At 32.9% G+C, this 15,332-nt stretch overlaps 1 protein-coding gene across 4 annotated transcripts in view; it reads right to left on the bottom strand.

Annotated features, from left to right (window-relative positions):
- The window catches only part of LOC139498066 (nuclear receptor coactivator 2-like), a 145,600-nt gene extending 133,783 nt beyond the window's left edge, over positions 1-11,817 (bottom strand). For all 4 annotated transcript variants that reach the window (XM_071286368.1, XM_071286369.1, XM_071286372.1 and 1 more), the window contains exons 1-2: positions 11,537-11,817; positions 3,422-3,519 (exon numbers count right to left, since the gene is read on the bottom strand). In XM_071286368.1, the coding sequence (XP_071142469.1) occupies positions 3,422-3,480 (59 nt within the window). In that variant the 5' untranslated portion in view covers positions 3,481-3,519; positions 11,537-11,817. The remainder of the gene's footprint in view (positions 1-3,421; positions 3,520-11,536) is intronic.
- Between the last annotated feature and the right edge of the window lie 3,515 nt (positions 11,818-15,332).

Here is a 15,332-nt window from a genome sequence, read left to right as displayed (position 1 = left end):
AATTGTTGAAATTCTACCCTGATAATGGCTGAGAGGCCTGATTTCACTTTGAACTCAAAGTCCCAAAAGTAAAATGAATGTTTATTGACCTCATGCAATCCCATCCAATTTACTCATTTATATTTCATTCAAAGTAATCAAGTTTGTTTAAATATGTTCAAAGCTGTCATATAAAAGGGTGCCTTTAGGGACTCTGGATACAAAATTTAGATATTACTTAAAATCAAGAATTATTAATTTTTTAACTCCCAAATTCTCATAACTCATAATAAATTTACACAACAATGAAAAGTCTTTTAATTTGATTTCAAAATTAGCATTTATTTCTATTCAACATTATGAACTTTTGGGGAAAAAACTACATGCTAATAAAAGAAATGAGATTAATTTAAGGCAAAAAACTTTCAAGAAAATAATTGATTGATAGACTGTTTGTGTTTAATGCCACTGTCAGCACTATTGGCCCAATATCAAAGGCGGTCAGTTTTCCTCATGGTGGGAGTTGTGCCGTGCTTAGAGAGAACCAACTAACAATCAAAGGATTTGTCGGCAATTGTGACTATAAAAAACATTAAAAAAATTCAACCAATTTTTCTTTACACCAGGCGTTAAATTTTTTAATTTAAGATTTAATCTTTAAAAGTTTGAGTTTCTCAGTTAATTGTTTTTCTAAAATTTATACTCCTCAAAAGAAATTCTATAGCTAATTGACAATTTTCTTCACTTTGAAAATCTAGAAATTGTCACAAATTTATTCTAATTGCATCATAAAACTGACCACGCATTTCATGTGGTCACCTTAGTGACCCAATACCACCGTAAAAATCCAATTATTTATTTCTCAAATGTATGAAATCATACCAGTAAACACCTCCATTGTGGACAGTTATAGAATTACTATCTTTTTATTTTTTTTCAATTCAGTTGTCGCAACGTTAACGCCTTAACAAATAAAAATCTTTTTGTATTCTGGTCAACTAAGATCTATTCAAACGCTATACTGCACCTGACCAGGAATAAAGAAATGCCTTCTCTTATTACAAAAGAAAGTTCAATTTATGTAAAAGAATTTGAAAAACTTTTAAAATCAAGTTTTTGCTTGTTAATTCACCCAAATAATATGAATGAACTTTTTTTCTGAGCCATTTACAAAAAAATACTTTTTCTACACCTCTTTATATCTAAATGACAAATAAATATGAAACTGGGTGGTACTATAAAAATATATTCAAAATATACTATATGTACCTCAAAAGTATAATATTGACCTCTAATTACAAAGTTTTGTACAAACAACAATTTAAATTCAAATTTAAAGCAGTAGTGTGCTTATTAAAGATAAAAACAACCTTCTACATGCCCAAACCAAACTCAGGATGACCATTGTTTTCAATTTAGAGGACCCCCGTCCAAGTAAAAAAATTCTACCAAAAATTTAATGAAACAAGACAAAGTTGAAAACAATTAAAATTTCACCAAAATACTGTAAATTCAGAAATTAGTGCGGTTTTTATTATTGCGAAAAATGTGACAGAGTTGTAAACGGAATAATTTAAACTCGCATTTTGAAATATTTTATATGAATTAAACAGGATTTTTCTCAACATGGTAAAAATTAAAATCACAATAATAAATGCACGCAATAATTTCGGAGTTTACAACACATACATCGTATGTATACATGCAAATATGTGGCAATTCGTGACAAACTGATAATAGCATGTGCTAACATTCTATGGACAGTCTATGGACAGTCTAGTGCAATGAAGCAGCAACCCAACAATTTAACAAAAAAAACAAATAAATATATTGAGGTCAAAATAGCCTAACACCAACACTTTTTACATTTCATTTGATTATAATTTTGTGGGATTGGTGGCAGCATGCAGTGCATTTGTGAATAATATGATCTGAAGAGAAAAATCTTGCCTTTTGCAAATTAGATTTTTTGGTTTCTTGTCTCTCAAAAATACTCTTCCAACACATTACATATAACTTTTGAATGCATCAGTTTTAATACTTTAGATCAAATCTAAATTTTTACTAGAAACAATGCTAATGTTGATCGAAAATACTACATGTATCTCTTTTACTAATAAATATGATCTTGAGAGAAAAATCTCGCCTTTTGCAAATTAAATTTTTTCGTCTCTCAAAAATACCCTTCCAAGGTCCAACACATTACATATCTGTTCAATGCACCAGTCTGAATTTTTGTAAATAATTAGCAGAAACAAATGCTAATGAAAAAACTATCTCTTTTACTTATAAACGTCCCTTCAGACCAAATCATCTATTACCTACATTAACGTGTCATTATCAATTACGTTCCAATAATCGAAGTAAACATTAGCAACATTTAAACGTCTGCCATGAAGAAGGGAATCTCCCAGGAAATACGTAATTACTGCTTTCATTTTCATGGTAAAGTTTACTGTCAACTTATTCCCATGGAAACTTTTCCTCATATAGCAAAAATTATTTCCGATGTAGTTTGGACGTAATTTTCCAACGAACAAAATTGTGAATTTATGGCAAATTATCTCTTTTAATTTCCTCCTAAATTCAATATGGTGTACATCAATGACATAATTATTCCCACGGACAAATCTTTAAAGGGGCATAACTACATTTTTGTACTTGAAAATTGTGAAATAGCAGTCTGTCTAAAATTAATTGCAAGGACTAGCAGACTTTCTTCAAAGACCACCAAAGAAAAAGAGATTTAGAAATCTCTGATTAGTAATAACTTTTGTTGAAAGATATCTGTTGAGAAGGCTCAACCCAAGCAGAATTTTATCAGAATTGCAACTTTTTAAACCTACATTGCAGGAGAGATCTCTAAAGTATATTGCGTTAGCTTAATAGGAACTCTTCAACATTATTTTTCAAAACATTTTATCTGATTTCTGAAAATAAAATTGCACACATAAACAAAATAGCTGATCACCACTCAAATGAATTAAATTCTTGGTGAAATCAATGTGCTAAAAACATCTGATAACGTCGGAACTTTATACATGTATATATAATATATAAAGTGTTTTGACAACAATGCATCAAATTTTACTGGTACTATAAAACAACCTCCACTTAAGCATTTAAACCATTCATCTTCTTCTTGGCACAAACAGTTTTTCTCAATTGCGATAAAAAGCAAAGTCTTCATTTCAATAACAGTTAAGAACAAAAAAGTTGGTTAGAAATTCAATATTGTTATAAAAGAGGGACGAAAGATACCTGAGGCACATTCAAACTCATAGATGAAAAATAAACGACGATAAATTTATAAATTTCCTCTCCGACTTTCAATGAAATAAAATTATTTTTTCTCTTTCTTTCTCAGACAGTTTCGTTTCCTCTCTCAAGAAACATGCATATGTACATTGAACACACAACTGCAAACTAAAAAAAAGCTTACCTTAAGGCTTGCTGTCTTTCTTCCAAAGTTTCCTTCTTCTGGGGTGATGAGTCACTCATGACTATGGTAAATCCACTGCTGAACCTTTACCATTGTTCCTATTAAAAAAAGGCAAAAGGATTCAAAACACTAACAAAATATTTTGATCATAATGATTATGATGGCCCGGTGCAGGTCTCATGTCTAGCTGCAAAATTAGTGCATACTGTAAAAGCAGAAATTTTCGTGGAGGATTTAATTTTGTTTATTTCGTGGGAAGAATATATCCACGCACGAAATTAAAAAACCCACCTTCATATAATATCACTACCATTTAATGGAAACCACGAAATTAAAACCCCACGAAAATTAATGTGTCTACAGTGTTCAGGAAAAGAACATGTTAATGAAACATAGAGATTAATAAATGGCCTTTTTCATATCAGCCCGGGTATCATCCTAAGATTCCCATATCAGCACATGATGAAGTCTAGATGCTGATATGGGTCCAGGGATGATACCTGGGCCGATTTGGAAAATATAAAAAAGATGATGTGGTATGATTGCCAATGTGACAACTGTCCACGAGACCAAAATGGCACAGACATTAACAACTATGGGTCACCGTACGGCCTTCAACAATGAGCAAAGCTAATGGAAAAGGCCATTTATTAATCTCTTATCATATATTATACTTCTGAAAAATGAAGAAGATTAACACGGGTAGCTGATATGGATTTCTACCAGTGATGTCATAGGGCTGATACATGGTTATCAGACTGGGTGTGCAAACACGGCTTGTCTTCTTCTGGTCATCACACATATGTAAAAAGCACTGTATTAGGTATGAAATACATGATAAATGAAAATTAACACTGCTTTGTAGCAGACTGACATGCTGTGCCAGAATTTTAACATGCTAGTTCAGAAGGTAAGAGTCCACAGGTAGACATTGTTTTACATTGTCATTTCAGGGCCTGTTATAGCTGACTATGCAGTATGGGATTTGCTCATTGTTGAAGGCTGTAGGGTGACATATAGTTATTAATTTCTGTGTTATTTTGATCTCTTGTGGAGAGTTGTCTCATTGACAATGATACATCCTCTTTTTTTATATTCCCTGTACCTGGACAAATTATTCCAACTCCAAGCCAACCAGTCTTTGCACTTACTCTATAAAGTACAATTTGTAGACTGCTGAGCGGAGAATAAGCAAATTGTATACCAATTTCAAAGTGTTCGGTTTGACCAAGGAGTTGTTAGAATATCCATTAACATGTACTCGAGGTGAACTCCTTACCACAACACCACAAAGCCAGGAAATAAATAAATTCAAACTATTTAGCATTTGTGTTTCTCAATCCTCAATACATTTTAACTTACATTGTAACTAGTACACATTTTTATTTAGGCCAGCCCAGACGCCCACCTCCAAGGGTGGGATTTTCTCTCTGTGTTGAAGACCCATTGGTGGCTTTCGGCTCCAAAAATCAACTTAGTATAATAATTTGGGTGTTTGAGATAAGCCGTTTGGTTAAAATGAACCTTATACTGCAAGAAAATCGGAAAAGAAAAACTATCTAGAGTTATCTCCTATTTCTGGCTGACCCAGTGTTTTCCTTTTTTCACTAAGGGAAGGTGGGTGTTTTAAAAAAATCACTTGCAACCGGGTGGTTTTTTTTAAATGTCCACCTGGTTTTTTTTTTATTTACTGTGGGTGCATGTGGGGGTCACAAAAATAAAGATTAGTATAATATTCACATTTAATGGAGTTGAACAAACATAAATAGACGTAGTCATATTAATTGTCAAAAATTCTTTGATTTGATTTTTTTCAACAATTTATCTCTTTTCTCTCTTCTTTCATTTACAATTTTATGTCCTGTTTCTTGCTTTTGTGCCGTATTTTTGGCCCATAGAACAGTAGTATCCTTCCTCTGTGACTATAAGTCATTTGAAGTCTTGCTCATATTTGTCTTCACTTGCGTGTCTTTTCTGTTGTTTGGTTGATTTTTGTTCAATTTCCACAACTTCAACATTACTATCAATTTTATTTAACTTATTTGGTCTAGTATTTTCTTTATCATCATCGTCATCTACCTTTCTTGTACCCCGATTGATAAATAAAAACATTGAAATTTGATGATTGGACGCCATCTTTGTCAATGAAAACAAATCAGCGAGGCGCGATTAGTATTCAAATTTTAACAGTACAGAACCGAAAAAAATCTGAAATTTGAAAAAAAAGCCCACCACCTCCTAAAATCAAAAAGGTGGTCGGCTTTCAAAAGAAGGTGGTCGGCACACCCGGCTTAAATGCCGAATGGAAAACACTGGAGCCGCTGACCGTAACTTTATGTTGTAACCATCCACTTACCAATACTGTTTAATGTATCAAGTTCAAATTCACAAGTATGATTTCAAGGGATTTGTTAAAATGGAGTACTGTCAATTTTTATATTGAATTTTTCAAGGATTTTGACTGATCATATTAAACCTAATAGACCAACCTTTTTTTCATTTTTCTAAAACATCCTATTTTTTTCACCTGACATTGAAAACAGCATAAATTGATCGAATTAACTATATTAAAATAACTTGTTTGAAAAATGCTGTACCTACAACTGTAGTTTACCCTTTTGTCTTCAAACATCTTTGTTTTCCAACAGAATATTTTGCCTCTAATTACAAAATGTATAATGAATTTTACTCTTTTAAAAAAGATTACTTATAGTATATACGTTAATATTAAACTCATATACCTAATTCTGATTATAAAAGTTCTTAGATATAAATAGGAAGATGTGGTGTGAGTGCCAATGAGACAACTCTCCATACAAATAACAATTTAAAAAGTAAACCATTATAGGTTAAAGTACGGCCTTCAACACGGAGCCTTAGCTCACACCGAACAACAAGCTATAAAGGGCCCCAAAATTACTAGTGTAAAACCATTCAAACGGGAAAACCAACGGTCTAATCTATATAAACAAAACGAGAAACGAGAAACACGTATATATTACATAAACAAACGACAACTACTGTACATCAGATTCCTGACTTAGGACAGGTGCAAACATTTGCAGCAGGATTAAACGTTTTAATGGATCCAAACCTTCTCCCTTTTTCTGAAACAATAGCATAACATCACAACAAAGAAAAACATACGATAAAATATCAATTGGCAGACTTAACTCAATCAAAAAACGTATGATTAAACAATGAACTCTCTGTTTCAGTCAAGAGATTAATACAGCATGATTATCCAATCGTTACAAGAATAATTAGTGTCTGGGATTTTCCAGTGGAAAGAAGTTGATTTCATTTATGGACAAGGTGATATCAATATTTCAAAGACGATTTATCAAGCATATTCTACCAGAGACATATATACACATGTGTATATATGTCTCTGATTCTACATTGCAAATTCAAAAGTACATTCTTGAAAATTAGAATATGGGGTGGCCGGTCATCTTATATCATTGTATATAGCATGTATAGACTTATTGAAATATTAAATGCAGCTTTCCTGATGAAATTAAATCAAAGAAAGAGGCTCACTAATAAATGAAATATAAGTTAAGGATATGTTTAGTTTAAACATATTTATTTATAGTGGATTGGGAAACAAGTTTTGCAACTTATATTAATTCCTTTCCACTTTGCGGGTGCAAGTGCTGCCTAGCTTGTAGCGGCATTAGCCTGCTCTTTTTCGAAATCTACAAGGGTGTCTTTAACATGCAAGAGATATGGCTCTCTCTTAACAGGGGTCAGCCATTTATCATCCCCGTCCGACGGACTATCATCGTTTTCTCAAGACCATACTCGCAAATGGTGTCAAGGGAGAGCCGAAAATCCAGTCCCTGAAATTTTCATCCCAGACATACATTGTAAGGATATGTGCTCCTCAAGTATTTTAATTTTTGATAATACAGATATTCGTAATCATCTGGTTTTAATCATCATCATCATAGTCATGTAGCATGTGTAGTGCCATTAAAATTTTTGCCAGTAACCCTTACTTTTTTCCTATAGTTTGATTACATATAGTTCAACTCTGTATAATGATTTGTTGTGGAATGACGGAATGATGGAATGACATAATTACGGAATTTCGGAATCATGGACAAGGGTAAAACTATATGTCACCGACAACTTTGTTGCAGGGCCATAAAAACTTTGTACATATACCGTATAGCAGATATTTTAGCGAGTGTAAAATTTCAGGATTTTCATTGAATTAAGGGTATACAAAATATTTTGGTCATCATCATTTTGATGGCATACCGGGCAGTAAGTAAGTAAGTAATTTTGGTGGATTCAAACTTTTCTCAATACCTTTGCATGTGAACTTTTAAATTTTAAATTTTATATTTACAACCTGCGAAAATTAGGCGCTATATGGTAACAGGCTATTATTTCAACTTGGAAATATTTTTGATTATGGAATTTGCATAATTTCTTGTGCTTGAAATTTGATAAATTCCATGTTTATTCTGTACTATGTTCTGTGCTGCGCACAACACTTTCTATTACAGAAAAGACAGTACATTTTTAATACAATGTATTGTGCCGCACATAACACTATCTTTACAAAATACAATGTATGGGAGGTGTTAATGAACCACTCAAAACATTATACTACCAAATAAACATGGATTTATTAAGTTTCAAGCACAAGAAATAATGCAAATTCCATAATTAAGAATAATTCCAAATAATAGCCTGATATATCGAAATAAATGTCCATAACACACAGATGATGCCCCCTTTTTAAAATTAAGGAATCAAGTTGAGAAAATAATGTCAAATTTATAAACCTAGTTTACCTTTCATCCTTAGACATTGTACTTTTATAAACCTAGTTTACCTTTCATCCTTAGACATTGTTCTTTTATAAACCTAGTTTACCTTTCATCCTTAGACATTGTTCTTTTATAAACCTAGTTTACCTTTCATCCTTAGACATTGTTCTTTTATAAACCTAGTTTACCTTTCATCCTTAGACATTGTTCTTTTATAAACCTAGTTTACCTTTCATCCTTAGACATTGTTCTTTTCAGTCAGAGTAATTTGTTATCAAGAAACATGTATGTCACTTTTCAAAAAGATCCTTATAAAACTAATAGAAAGGCTATTCAAATTTCAGAATTTCTTTCCCATTTCAGGCTTACTGATTGATACTGTAGGATTATCAAATCGTTAGATGAATAATTAGTGTCTCGTATTTTCCAGTGCTAATAAGCTTATGTCATTTACAGAAGTATCAACTTGCAGTTTTATAAGTACAAAGATATATGTAGAATGAAGGAATGACTGTAATATTTTTTGTGTCTATGAAGAAATAACATTAAAAAATGTGGTGCACATAAAGGGTTATTCTAAAGTGTGCATAGCATTTTTTATGTTATTTGGGATCATTTGGAATAGACAGAAAAAAATATCACAGTCATTCCTTATAATTTAGTTCTAAATTCCATTTTAGACAGGAGCAAATTATGAAAAAACATTGATGACATCACGGTCACATGACAAAATTATATGTCTATGAACTGAGACACATAACACTGTCAGCCAATCAGAAAATATGTTATATGTACATCCAAAATTATATCATTACCTTATCAATTTTTAAAAGTACAGTCAATAAAATATTACATCATACTGGAGCAGCTCACAGAATCACACCTTTATTTAACTCTTGTTCCCAAACTTATTTTATAGAAGGGAAATATATTTGGAACAAGGCGCAAGTGTGAAAAAAATGCTTTACTTGTTAATTGTTAATTTGGTATATAACTTTGTCATTGAGCTTACAAGAATGCAGTATTGTCTCAATCATTGAAAGCAAATAAAATTGAGAATGGAAATGAGAAATGTGTCAAAGAGACAACAACCCCGACAAAATAGCAGAAAAAAGCCGAAAGCCACTAATGCGTCTTCATCACAGTGAAAAAATCCTATGGCCAGAGGCGTACTTCAGCTGGCCCCTTAAAACACAAATATGTACTAGTTCCAACTTAGAACTAGGTCCTAATCCCATATCCTGCTTACTGTTTTGTCTGATTCACATACATGTATCCCGCTTACACTATATTTACATAAGCAATTCTCATTTTTTTGTAATTTCTTGTGTCCCGCTAGACTTCAATTCCCCTTTTCACAACACAATAATTTGACTTTCTTGTTTACAAAAAATCAGCAATCCTGCGTCACACTTAGACCACAATGAGACCCACTTTGAAAGGGTATTGCAGGTTGACTGTTTATTGAGAATATTATCTGTGTGACAGATATCTCCAGATATATCTCCAATTGTCATAGTCATTCTGCTGTCCCTTTTCACAGAATGAGACCAACCATCAAATATTTCCTTCCTATGAGTAACACTATGCATGCTATGTGCAGAGGTGGATTTAGGGGGCAGGGGGCCCCGGCCCCCTCTTTTTGGGAAAACATTTAGTTGCTTATATAGGGAATCACTGAAACATGAATGGAGCGGGCCCCCTCTTAGGCAGTCAATGGGCCCCCACTTATGAAAATTTCTGAATCCGCCACTGATGTACAGGGCTTTCCATAGAAGCCGGTAGCCGGCAGTAATCCACCGTTTACGGTTGTTTCAATTGCCGGCTACTTCACTGGCAAAATTACAAATTCAAAAAGAAAAAAATATCTTTTTCAAATGTTTACAGGCAGCCGAGAGACATATTGTCGCAAAGTCGCGGTCACGATAAACAAGGATGAAAAGTCAGTGTTTAGCTTGGGCTAAATATAATTCACATGAATTCAGGTCACTGATTGGTTGTCTATTTAAAGTCAGAATGCATGGTTTCTTTTCAAAGATAACAAGAGAGACATTCCGTTGGTCATTGAACGATAACAATAGAGACGTTCCGATGGTCATTAACTCGTTGGCTTTTTTTTGGGCTTTTAAAACATGAAGACAATCAGATAGGATGACAATCTTATCTTATGGAATAATATCAGTCAAATTAAAGAAAGCGTAGTAGATCATATTGTTCAGAATCTGGAAAATAGTATCTTTTGAAGTTCATTTTTCAAAGCCCACATGGTGTTCAGAGAATCAAGGTAAAGAGCAAAAGTAGAATATTGTCAACTCGTTATCAAATAAAATAACATTTTCAAATGATTTATGTATCCCACTTATTGAACAGTTTACAAACAAAAGAGAAAATCAGAGGATATATCAATTTTCTGTTAATGCTTGAGAAATAGTTGTATGATTTAAATATGAGTAACAGTCTTTAGAGAGAAAAGGGGGGTCATTTGTTTACAAATGCACGTAGTTATGCAAAATAAATCGATTAAGATTTCTAACAAACCGGATTTTTATATAAATAAAACTCCTTTAAAACTTAATGAATTTTAAGCATATAAGGTAACGATAATAAAAAAAATAGCATAAAAAAAAATGAAATTACTTCGAGATTTTTTTTTCTTTCTATAATATCATACATAAAAAATGGTCATTTGAAAGATGAAATTAGGTGCCAGGAGATTGGGAGAATGCAGGATTTTGCTCTATTAATGCCAGAGCTTCTGTAGGCCTTGAGCAGCCCCCAGACCCACTGCCGCTTCGCCGAACACATGTTACAGCCGCATACAATTTTAATTGAGCCTTCTACTTCAATTTCAAGGAAAAGTCCTGTATTGTACCACATGTGATAAACATGAAATTACCCAAAGTTGATGGTGGGGTTCCTGTTGCTCTGTCTCTAGTATTTTATTCAGGTATTTGGAGACTGTTATCTTTCTTGACATTAATTATTGTGTTAAAAAAGTGTCCTGAAAATGTTTTGACCAACATGACCAATTTCACCAAATGACAACCAAATCCCATGACAATATCACTATGCAAGTATTTTACAATTAATTCCGGAGCTTTTCAAGGCACTGGAGAAAATACTATTGAAATCTTATGAATTTAAACAATTCTGAAAGTTGACAGTGTGTAGGTGTCAATGGTCATTTGGTCAAAACATTTTCTGGACACTTTCTTTATCAAAATAAATGATAAATATTGTGTTGACAGCTTCATCTGATAAGATCATTGTCTAAATAATACATCTTTTCATCAATTTAGTGTGTTGAAAATGTTACAGAAGTCCGTACCTTTAAGTTTTCTGTGAATATTTTTCACCTACACAGCTAAATGAATATGTGGTCGCCATATTGTAGATCCGATATCGATTTGCGAGTTACGTAACACAACACAGAACTTGAGCAAAAAATAATGATTCCCTGTCGTTGTAAAGTTGAATTGGTATTTGAAAGGGACTAATATAATAAAGTTTGCAATGCATGTGCAATAATGTTGCAAATTATGCTATGCAAGCAGAGAAATTGGATGTTTTTTACTTTTGCAGAATCAGGGCCTCTTTCGCTAAGTGACCGGAAGTCATTTTTCTAAAATTTTTTCGTCCCCGTAAAAATCCGTAAAAATTCGCAAGTAACAAACAGGCACGAACCCTATTTTTTTGGTATACACACTAACCATGGCGGGAGGGAAAACTCTATAGTTAGAGGTACATTGTAAATATATTTTAGACTTTTTTTTAATAGAATAAAAATGAAGGTATCCGGCCCTTTGGGAGTGCTCCGAAGAGAGGAGGAAATTACCTCTGTAATTGATGTGGATTTGGTAGTTGTCAACGTATATTTGTTCCACCTAACATGCCTAACAGAAGTTCAAATGGAAACTTTTTTATAAACAATATCATCATAATACCTGTTCCTGTTGGAACAAATGTTCTATACCATTTATTCCGTTAGGAACATTTACTGTAATATTTATTCCAGTGGAAATCATATTCCAGGATGATATTGTTTCCATTTGGAACTTATATTATGAAGGAATTTCTATTCCGTGGCAGTCTCCTTTGGCCAATAAGGTTCTTGTTAGTAACTTTTAATTAATAAATGTTTATTTCAAGTTCATCTTTAATTTGATCTAGACATGCTGAAATAAAAAGAGTGTTTTTTGTAATCAAACTTCAAAGTATTAAGTATTCAAATTATACTAGAACACACCCGCGAAATCGCGGGCATATACACGCAGCTTGTAAACTGTTGTAGGATGAATTTTTGTAAAAGATATTATGACTGGAGAATTTCATAAAAGGTATCAAAAGCCCTCTCCCTTTTTTCCAAAGTCCGTTATGTGTTTCCTTTCTGTTAAATTCAATTATCGAAAGTTTCATGTTTCTGGCCTGATACCACAATTATTCTTCCCCTTTGCTACAATGCATTTTTTGGTAAAAGTCAAATTAATCTCGTATAAATGACTTTTATTTAGTGAGAACCATGAAATTAGGGCAGCAGTCCTTTTGCGCCAATTACTGTTTTTCATGGGTAAAATTTGCGCCAACTTTTGTTTTCCAAATGTATCAATTGCGCAAATAATCGGAACTTCTTTGCGCCAATTTACCTGTACATAAAATTATATCTATCATAGATATCAATGCATGATTAATATTTATTCTTATTTTTGGCTTAAAAAGTATTATCATGTTCGAAGATATTTCACCATGAAAATGAGCATCTGGAGAGAAATGACTTAAAATGTATTAGACTGTCCATGTACAGAGAGAAAGCAAAACTTTGAATATTTAATACAAGATATGCCAAAAGAGAAAAAAAATAGAAGCTTTTGTTGATTATGTTTTAGCCACATATAATGATGAAACAGTGCTTTGTTCCCATCATCCGTATGGGCCGAAACTATATCTATCGCAAGACGTACCAGTAATGGAGCAAAAGCATACCACAGGACGATTATTATGAGCTGTGTTATGCAGTAAATCCTTCAATGTTTGTCTTTTTGGACACTAAAGTGCAGTTACAAGCTACTATACATGCATACATTAAATGGGGAAGTACCCATGCAGCATCAGTAAGAAGAAAGTATGTTTCAGAAAAGGAAACATTTGCCGTGTAAACTGCCGGTTCCAAGTCCGAATAAAGGAGGAGGGAAGTCTTTTTTTTTCTAAATGGCGCAATCGTATGTTTTATTTGTGGCGCAAATGATACCATGTAATTTTAGTGCAGGTGTCGCAAACATGGCATTGAAGGAAACAAAGTGTGGCTCAAAAGGACACATTTTTGGCGCAAACGGGTCTCTCTCGTGTATACCAAGTTTCAAGTCGATTGGACTTCAACTTCATCAAAAACTACCTTGACTAAAACCCGGCTTTAACCTGAAGCGGGACAGCTGGACGGACGAATGAACGGACGGGCGGACGAACGGACGCACATACCAGAAAACATATGCCATCTACGATAACGGTTGGGTTGACGAATGGACGCACAGACCAGAAAACATATGCTCTCTATGCTATCGTAGATGGGGCATATGAAATGAATGAAAAAAAGAAACAGGTAATTTCCGAAATATCATCGTGTCGGCTTAACTTGTTAGAGTCGTTTCGGTCATACTTTGTAAAAAGTCGTTTCGGCCATACTTTATAAGAAGTCGTTTCGGCTATACTATGTAAAAAGTCGTTTCGGCCATACTTTATAAGAAGTCGTTTCGGCTATACTATGTAAAATATCGTTTCGGCCATACTTTGTAAAAAGTCGTTTCGGCCATACTTTGTAAAAAGTTGTTTCGGCCATACTTTATAAAGTCCGTTTGGACATGCTTTGTAAAAAGTCGTTTCGGCCAAACATTTTAAAGTCGTCTCAGTCGACTCATACTTTGTTAAATGTCGTTTCGACCATACTTTGTAAAAAGTCGTTTCGGTCATACTTTATAAAGTCGTTTCTGCAATTTACTTTGTAAACAGTTTTGTATAAAGTCGCTTCGGCCATAATTTGTTTAAAATCGTTTTGGCTATACTACGTAGGTATAACGTCGAAAACGTCCATGGTTTTCATTGTTATAAAGGAAGGGAATATGACTGCTTTTAGAATAAAAAATTATAAAAAAAAATAATCTTTTAATCATTAATCTCTACTACAGTTTAGTGTGGCCGAAACGTCTCACTTTTCAAAAATATAATAAAGAGTATGGGACACAGGATGATAGAAAGAAAACTAAACGATTTAATTTAAAGATAAAATTGGAGAAGATAGCTCTTATAATATGCTTTCAAACATTTTTAAACAAAATGTATACCACGTCATCGTATTGCCAATGACCACGCCGACGAGGGTGTTTTTAAAAAAGAAAATGTAAAATATGTAATATCTTAGACGATGAATTTCATTTTTTCTTTAACTGTAAAATAAATGAAAATAAAAGAGAAATCTTTCTAAAATATACAAACATATGTGAATTTTAATACACTTAATTTTACTGATAAACTCGTGATTATACTAAATCCATCAACACCAAATGACGTAAAAGCAGTTGTTTCTTTTATTAAAGAGTCATTAGAACTGAGGAAAGGAGAACAATAACTGTTTTTATCATATATCTCTTATAATATTGTCGAGTTTTCATTATGTTTGATCATGTTTGTTTGTCAATGTATTTGCCATAACCAAAATTGGTTTTTGTCTGTTTTTGCAAATAAAGAATTATTTAAACCACCTTGACTCGATCCCATGCATGAGGGTCCTGTACGGTCGGCCCTGGCTTGCGACTTTTTTCGGCATTTAAATAATTTAGTTTTATCTTAAGGTAATTGATATGATTTTGAGTGACACAAATTAAAATATCTAATATTAATAAAAAGTAAAATGAGAAAAAAATGAGAGATAAAATAAACAAATAAATGAATTGATGAATAAAAATAAAAATAAAAGATAAAAATAAATAGAACGAAAAGCTAGGCCAATCAATCGGCAGTGCGCGGCAGCACTGAACGTTGTCCTGGTAAATCATCAGCCAATTAAACAGTTTGATAAGCCAAATTGTGTGTGTAAATAAATTCAAAAATATTTGTATAAATCGAAATAGTCCTTT

This window comes from Mytilus edulis, chromosome 12, assembly GCF_963676685.1.
Source record: "Mytilus edulis chromosome 12, xbMytEdul2.2, whole genome shotgun sequence".
Classification (NCBI taxonomy): Eukaryota; Metazoa; Mollusca; class Bivalvia; order Mytilida; family Mytilidae; genus Mytilus; species Mytilus edulis.
Note: the sequence above shows the minus strand (reverse complement) of the source record. Positions and strands in the feature narration are given on the sequence as shown.